Genomic DNA, 8401 nt, shown 5'->3' with positions numbered 1-8401 from the left:
TAATATCTAAATGGAACTGAAACAAACAACAGGACAGTGGTTCTATTATGGTCCAGTAGTGCAATGTTCTTTCTTATCTAGTCACAAGGCCTCTGCTCAAATGACTGCAGGATGTTTGCTTTCACAAGTTTACACTTTCTGGAACACACAGCACTTTGTTTGCTGTTGTTTAATCGATGGACCCACCAAATTTTAAAAACAAATTCTTTGAATTCTACATAAGCGATTGATAAAAAACTAAACAAGATGAGACTCATGAGATGAAGATTATCTTTGTTTCCCTTTGATTTTTATTGGCACAGGACAACCTTCTGTAGACTTAAATAACACAAAAACATAGCATTAAAGCAGCAGCCGTCATAAGGAAGAACATATCAGAAAACTAGGAGGGCCAAGAAGGGTGTATATGACAAAACACAGGCTGGATGAAAGTGTAACAATGTAAACCAGTTAACAGTTTGAAACACAAGATAAAGTTTTCACAATTAAGACAAATATTACCCAACTATTTTGTTGTGCAAACACAGCGATTTCAATATATATATATTAGCTGTGATTCCTACCACTGACAGAGCTAATGGCTAAATCCAGTCTGCTGTGTGAGTGGTGCGAGTGTGTATTATCGCTCGGATGTTTTCGTAAAATGATTTCCCACCCCCTGGGCCCCTCTCCCCATGGGTAAGAGGGTGAAATGACACACAATGCGTGGCTGTCACCCAGGGCTCTGGCATTGGACAGAGGCACGCTGTGGCCTCTATGGCAGCTGGTAGTCTGCCCTCTGCCCTTCAGCATCAACACACAGATTGATTCGAGTGACTCTGATCTGAACTAGAGGCTGCTGCCCACGCTGCTGGTGGAACAGCAGCTTGAGAAACTAAGACTGAAGAATAAATTCATGAGGACGGAAAGTTGATAATGGACCTGGGATCTGTGGTGGATGATGATTACATAGTTGAACACAGTTGGGCAGACTGGAACTATTTTGTTTAAGTAAAATGTTGAGACATTGAAATTGCAAAAGAGGGACTTTTTTTAAAGCGACATTGCAAACTATTAACTCACGTGTACTTTTTAATAATAATTTTTCACAATCTTGGCTTAGGTTAAATGGATAGTTCACCCAAATTACAAAATTACATTGGTTTCCTTAACCTGTAAGCAGTCTATGGACAAGGTATTACAGCAATCCATGCTTTGTTTTTAGTTTCCCTGGCACTGTTTCCACATGCTAACATTTCAGCATTTGGGCACAAATCTCAATCAAGTCAAGGGACTGATATTAGCCCATTTAGCGTATCATGTCTAAATCATCCAAAGTATCTAAAATGGTTTGTGCAGTTCAACAAAATCATAGATGATTAGAACAAAAAATGCTAATATCAGTTCTATGACTTGAATGGGATTTGTGCCACAAACGCTAAAACATTAGCACGTGTTAACAGTGCATGGGAAACTAAACTATTGATTGCTGTAATACCTTGTCCATAGACTGCTTACAGGGTAAGGAAACCAATGTCATTTTGTAATTTGGGTGAACTATCCATTTAAGTGAAAAGACAAGAATTGCTGACAGGTATCAGCAAACCCTACTGCCATTCACCAGCCAGAATGTTTTCAGGGAGCCAGTTTCAGATAGCATCACTAGAATATCCCTACACCTTGACACTGACAGCATCTGCAGTCATAAAAAAAACAGACAGACTCCCAACAACAACAACAAAAAGACACAGAACGTCTCGAAGGCGAGGGAGGGGCCCATACTGCTGGGTACGTGGGGAGGATGAGATGTCAGCACCCCGCTGTTTAGCCCTCAAGTCCGCCCTGGGCCATCCTGGCAGCCAGCAGTGCACCCTGACGGGGCAGGAAACCTCAGTGGTGGCCGCTGGTGTAGACTCTGTTCCTCAGGACCACCACGGGGGGCAGGTGGTGCCGGACGCCGGGGTAGTGCTGTACGTGATCGAACCACCTCGTCATGTTCATGTACTTCTCTTTCTCCTGGACGGCCAGGTCCACCTGGGACAGAGAGGTGGGACATTCATTTTTACCACTGATGATCCATACTATACAAATCTGACATTGTTTAAAAGTTGAGAATGACACTACCTTCACATTAGAAATATCGAGCAATGTTAGGAATCTCCATTTATATTTAGCAAATGCATCTTTCTGGCTATAATTAGCTTGTACCCAAACTAATGACGCAACTCTGCTTGTAACTTAATTCACATTTCTTTCCCCACAAAACAAGTGTAATTGCTAGACGAAGAGAATAACACCAAAATGATGTGAACATATTAGACAATCCTGTTTCAGGTTCAATGTGAGGCTGCCAAAGCCTGGTCTAAGATAGCTATACTGCACCTGAAACAGAGTCTAAAATCATACCAGTTGTGTTCGGTAGCTATGATAGTCCTCCCCCTGAACTGGGCTGCTGACTGACCTCAGGACAGAGGCTAACCGCTGTGATAAAAAACTAAACTGACTCCCTTGTGGCTGGTGGCAACGATCCATCTCCGCCACAACCGCTGACATTTCTCAACATATGATCCCCTGTTTCTCTCTGTCAGCCTCCAGGGGCCAACAAACTTCTTCCTTGGCCTGGGCTAAAGACATCAATTTGCGCCTCATCTTTTCTGCTTGTGTCAAGTTTCCTCTCTCATGCCCTTTAACCATATGACTCTTTTAATTGTGAGCTCCGTTTGACAAACCGCTTTTTAAATTAAACTAAATTAAACTGATTGAAGTCTGCTCTGTTTGGTTATTGGACGCTAGACTTACGATGACGTGATGAATTCCGTAGTACATGAGTGTGTCGGCTAGAGTGAACTGATTTCCTGCCAGGTAAACCTTGTCTTCTAGATAACTGTTGAGGTCCTGCATGAGGGAAAGAATTTAAGAAAATTACTTTTGGTGGATCATTAAGTTAATTAGAATTGCATGATATTTTACAGATTTTCGCAGGTCATTTGGAAAGTATTTAGACCCCTTCCCTTCTCCCACATTTTTCCCTCATCAATCTACACACTTAATGACAAAGTGAAAACAGGTTTTTATACATTTTTGCAAATGTATAAAATATATATATGAAAAATTAAAAACTTATTCACAAAAGTATTTGAACTTGAGCTTAGGTGCATCCTGTTTCCATTGATCATCCTTGAGATGTTACTACAACTTGATTGGAGTCCACCTGTGGTAAATTCAATTGATTGGACATGATTTGGAAAGGCACACACCTGTCAACATAAGGTCCCACAGTTGACAGTACATGTCAGAGCAAAAACCAAGCCATGAGGTCGAAGGAATTGTCCGTAGAGTTCAGAGACAGGATTGTATCAAGGCACAGATCTGGAAGGTTACCAAAACATTTCTGCAGTATTGAAGGTCCCCAAGAACACAGTGGCCTCCATCATTCATAATATACAAGCAGTTTTGAAACACCAAGACTCTTCCTAGAGCTGGCTGCCCGGCCAAATTGAGCGATCGGGGGAGATGGGCCTTGGTCAGGGAGGTGACCAAGAACCTGATGGTCACTCTGACAGAGCTCCAGAGTTCCTCTGTGGAGATGGGAGAACCTTCCAGAAGGACAACCATCTCCGTAGCACTCCACCAATCAGGCCTTTATGGTAGTGTGGCCTGACTGAAGCCACTCCTCAGTAAAAGACACATGAAAGCCTGCTTGGAGTTTGCCAAAACGCACCTAAAGGACTCTCAGACCATGAGAAACAAGATTCTTTGATCTGATGAAAACAAGATTGAACTCTTTGGCCTGAATGCCAGGCGTCACATCTGGAAGAAACCTGGCAACATCCCTACAGTGAAGCATTGTGGTGGCAGCGTCATGCTGTGGGGATGTTTTTTCAGCGGCAGTGACTGGGAGACTAGTCGGGATCGAGGGAAAGATTAACAGAGCAAAGTACAGAGAGATCCTTGATGAAAACCTGTTCCAAAGAGCTCATGGCCTCTGACTGGGGTGAAGGTTCACCTTCCAACAGGACAATAACCCTAAGCACACAGCCAAGACAACGCAGGAGTGGCTTCGGGATAAGTCTCTGAATGTCCTTGAGTGGCCCAGCCAGAGTCTGGACTTGAACCCGATCAAACTCTCCCCATTCAACCTGGTAGAGTTTGAGAGGATCTGCAGCAAAGAATGGGTGAAACTCCCCAAATATAGGTGTGCCAAGCTTCTAGTGTCATACCCAAGAAGACTCGAGGCTGTAAGGTGCTTCAACAAAGTACTGAGTAAAGGGTCTGAATACTTATGTAAATTTGATTTAACTTTTATTTATTTTTTATAAAATGTACAAAAATCTCTAAAAAACAGTTGTTGCTTTGTCATTATTGTGTATGTGTATAGATTGATGAGGGGGAAAAAACTCTTTAATTTTAGAATAAGGCTGTAACATAACAAAATGTGGAAAAAGTCAAGGGGTCTGAATACTTTCCAGATGCACTGCGGAGACATAAACCTACAAACAATTGTCTTGAGGGTCACAGAATCACTACAATGTGATTCTTGACTTTATCTAAGCATTTTTTGTTTATATCATAACAACCAGATTAGACATTTGAATCAGAGAAAAGAAAAAGTTGACCAAGGAAGTTCATCAAGTTCATTAGAGAAAACACATGCAGGATATTTTCCTGAAATCCCTTTCATAACCAAACTTTCAGTGATGGGGTGATAATGACATATCCACAGTTAAAGAGACCAAATATCCACATAAAGTCTTTAACAGTCAAAAGAGTTGAAAAACAAGATGGTGGCTGGTGGAGCCAACACAGACCTGAAATCTATTTAACCTATTTATCTGGGAGTGCGTGATGCGCACGTATGAGTGGAGAGCGCGGTATCTGTAAGTGAATAATGTACCACCTGAGGGGGAATATGTATTTACCTGCCGTGGCATGGCATCCCCACAACTCTGGCCACTCCGGCTAGCGCAGATGCCTTACACGTGGCCCACTTCTCTCCCGACTGACTTGGGCGCCTGCAAATCTAATGAACCTTCCACAAACTGGATGGACAAAGCACACGGGGGCTGTGTGTGTGTGTATGCAGGGGGGCGCATGGTTGTGCAGGTCCCAAGGGACAGAACCATCTTTAGCACTTGTACTGCACATACAGCGTCTTGAGGGCTAATGGAGTTATTGTGCAGCCGAAGTGTGCTGCCAAGCAAGACATGAAGGCAGCAGACTCCTCTGCCACAATCAGACCCCTACCTTCCCTACAGCTATGGAAGCCCAGCCGGACAGGAGACGGCTCCCCCTCCACATGGAGTTCAGAACCTGGGTTCTGCGCCTCCACCCCCCCACAACCACAGTCTGTCCAAGCCTTCTTGGACCCTGTACTCACTGGGGCTACTAGACCTCACTAGAACACAAAGGTTGTGGGTTATAGCACCATGACTATTCTACCATAGTGAAGGAAGGGCACTTTCTGATCCCAGTGAAGAATAAGCTATTGCACAAGGTAGAACATTAGCTCCCGAAGAAAAACGTGTTATTTTCCAAAACGTGAGGTTTTCTATATCAACGGTATGACTAAGGCCAGCCCATGAAATTGATTCCAAAGTGTAACTATTAAAATCAAATCAAACATTTTGGCTGTTTTTCTGCAAAATCAACAAAAACTGTTCACACGGTAGAATTTACAAGTGCAAAAAAACAGATGCTATTGTGGCCCACATTGACCCCTTTAATTTCTGGGATTATTGGTATGTTGTAAGAGTTCTGGTGAACCAGCAAGACAGCTGTAGCAGCCAGTGGAGGCACAGAGCCGGGCTCAGGGCTAATGTCTGTAAGTGGCACCAGTACATTTTTTAAAACGCCTGTCCACATACACATCCTGGATCAGTAGAACTTTTCAGTAATGCCATGGCGGCATGTCACCCTGACAGTCAATGCCGAGAGGCACCTGTCCAGCCAACCAGTGGCTTCATATCACTTTCACGCTGTCAACAGCCACAGCGGCCCCCCCATTAAAGACTTACACTGTAAAGTGTGTTCCCATCCTGGTCTCTCGTCTACTGCTTTGCCCATCTCTGCCATGTCACTGAAGGGCCATATATCAGACTAGATTCATGTCCCCACGCCTTAATGAGCCACACACACTGTCTGGCCATGGCTGGTGGAGCATGGGTTGGCGAGTTTGGCTCAGGGGCTTCTCCCAGGCCCTGCTATTCTAGACCCTCTCCGTGTAGACCCTCTCCGTACACAGCTCGCCAAGCCTGTCTATCCCATATGACAGCAATGGTAGAAAAACAGTGGGTCCACATTTACATTGGACAATAAAACTGACTACGATAAACAGTACCAATGAAAAGTTTGGACACGCCTACTCATTCAATGGTTTTTCTTTATTTTTACTATTTTCAAGTCATCAAAACTTTGAAATAACACATATGGAATCATGTAGTAACCCAAGAAGGATAGTGATGGAGTGTTGCATCAGATTACTTTGCCTCCACAATCACCTGACCTCACCCCAATTAAAATGGTTTGGGATGAGTTAGACCGCAGAATGAAGGAAAAACAGCCAGCAAGTGCTCAGCATATGTGGGAACTCCTTCAAGACTGTTGAAAAAGCATTCCAGGTGAAGCTGATTGAGAGAATTTGAAGAGTGTGCAAAGCTGTCATCAAGGAAAAGTGTGGCTACTTTGCAGAATCTAAAATCTAAAATATATTTTGATTTGTTTAACACTTATTTGGTTACTACGTGATTCCATGTGTTATTTCTTAGTTTTGATGTCTTCACAATTACTCTACAATGTAGAAAATAGCAAAAAATAAACAAAAACCCTTGAATGAGTAGGTGTGTCCAAACTTTTGACTGGTACTGTATTTTTTATTTATTGACTTTCTAATTTTGGATGATTTGAAGTTATAAAACGTTGGAGAATAATCTTTACTATTGTTTCTACCTTTAGTATGGTCTTGATATCTTCTTTGTGGCATCCGTCCACTTTGGTGACTCTGTACTCCAGCCACTGCTGCACTACAGCCTTGTGTTCTGCTGACCCACCCAGCAACTCGGGCCGCTTGGCCTCCTGGACCAGGTGAGTGGCGATGGTCACCAAGCCGACCAGAGCTGGTCCATTAATACTCTGCAGGACTGGGACCTGGATGGGAGAGAATGTCCATGTGTACATTTAGTATTAGCCTGATAAGAGTTATGGACACAATGTCAGTGTCTGTATTGTAGTGACTTGTCAACGAGACACAGTATTTCAGTGCTTACACATGCAGTCACGTTGACTACACCCTGTGACTTGTATGTGTTTCTAACATTGTAATGAAGGCTGTTGAGTCAGTATAGCACTCCACCGAAATGAGTTAGAGCCAGAAATCGTTGCCAACCTAAGATTGCTATCACATGGCACAAACAGGCAGCAGATTCATTCAATGTTAGCTTAGCTAGCTGGCTAATAACACAGCTTAGCTCAAACATGATTATACATTTACTCTACAACTTATATGGGGTAAAGTTAAAGCTTCATTGTTCCTAAGTGACCTGCATTCGCTAAAATAGAACTAGCTGACATGCTACTGTCTTGTTAACTAGTAACGTTAGCTTGCTTTTCTAACGAAAGTATAGTGGCATGCTAACATTAGCAAGCTACCTTCGTAGCTAGCATGTGCTCACGACTCTTTTTAACCTACTGTTCATGTGGTAAGCTCTATTTTATTTATCACATATCGATAACTGTAACCGAAACCATTAGATGGCAAATTCACCTTCCTATCCCCCTGAGTACTGTATTTGTTAGTATTTTTCAATCCTAAAGCCTTTTCCAGCGAGGATAGCTCTTTCAACGACATCTTTGCAAACGATGGGACAAGAGGGACGGCACAGGACTGGTTGAAATGACTCACTCCTGCCCACTAGATTTAAATCGACAACAAATTCAGCCAATGGTGACATGAAAAGTGGCTATTATTTCGTTTCATTACGTTGCATCAGATCAATGTACTTTATAGTATAGGAATACTATCTCCATGAATGTTTCGTTACATAATAATGTATTTCTTATGTAGTTAAAACGTGCTTACACATGAATGATCAAATTAAGAATGTTTATTTGTTTAATTTATAAATTAAACAATTAAACATTGTCATATATATCTTAAATTCTACCTTGATTAATCCAAAAATATTTCAGCAGAGTAAAAATTCCACACACAGAAAAACAACTGAGGCACATTAAAGGTTTTCAATTGGTGGATGGATAACTCATGTTTACAAATCTTGGTATTTGGTTAATATAAGGCATAGTGTTAACTGAGAGGTTTTAATCAATTCAACTCTTGTTTTGTATGTGAATGTACGCCTACATAAAATACTAGTCTCATTTGAATTCAGTCTGATCAATTAACCTTTTCACACCAACCTTAGCAGTA

The 8401-nt window shown here is 42.1% G+C and overlaps 1 protein-coding gene across 1 annotated transcript; it reads right to left on the bottom strand.

The window, feature by feature from the left end:
* Positions 1 to 267: 267 nt before the first annotated feature.
* Positions 268 to 7892, bottom strand: eef1e1 (eukaryotic translation elongation factor 1 epsilon 1). The gene is made up of 4 exons (XM_035756755.2): positions 7739 to 7892; positions 6925 to 7122; positions 2779 to 2874; positions 268 to 2013 (listed from the first exon to the last, which is right to left on the bottom strand). Exons 1-4 carry the CDS (start codon positions 7820 to 7822, stop codon positions 1870 to 1872), a joined length of 522 nt encoding a protein of 173 aa, XP_035612648.1. The 5' UTR covers positions 7823 to 7892; the 3' UTR covers positions 268 to 1869.
* Between the last annotated feature and the right edge of the window lie 509 nt (positions 7893 to 8401).

This window comes from Oncorhynchus keta, chromosome 4 (assembly GCF_023373465.1).
Source record: "Oncorhynchus keta strain PuntledgeMale-10-30-2019 chromosome 4, Oket_V2, whole genome shotgun sequence".
Classification (NCBI taxonomy): domain Eukaryota; kingdom Metazoa; phylum Chordata; class Actinopteri; order Salmoniformes; family Salmonidae; genus Oncorhynchus; species Oncorhynchus keta.
The sequence above is the reverse complement of the archived record's forward strand: the minus strand, read 5'-3'. Positions and strand labels throughout refer to the sequence as shown.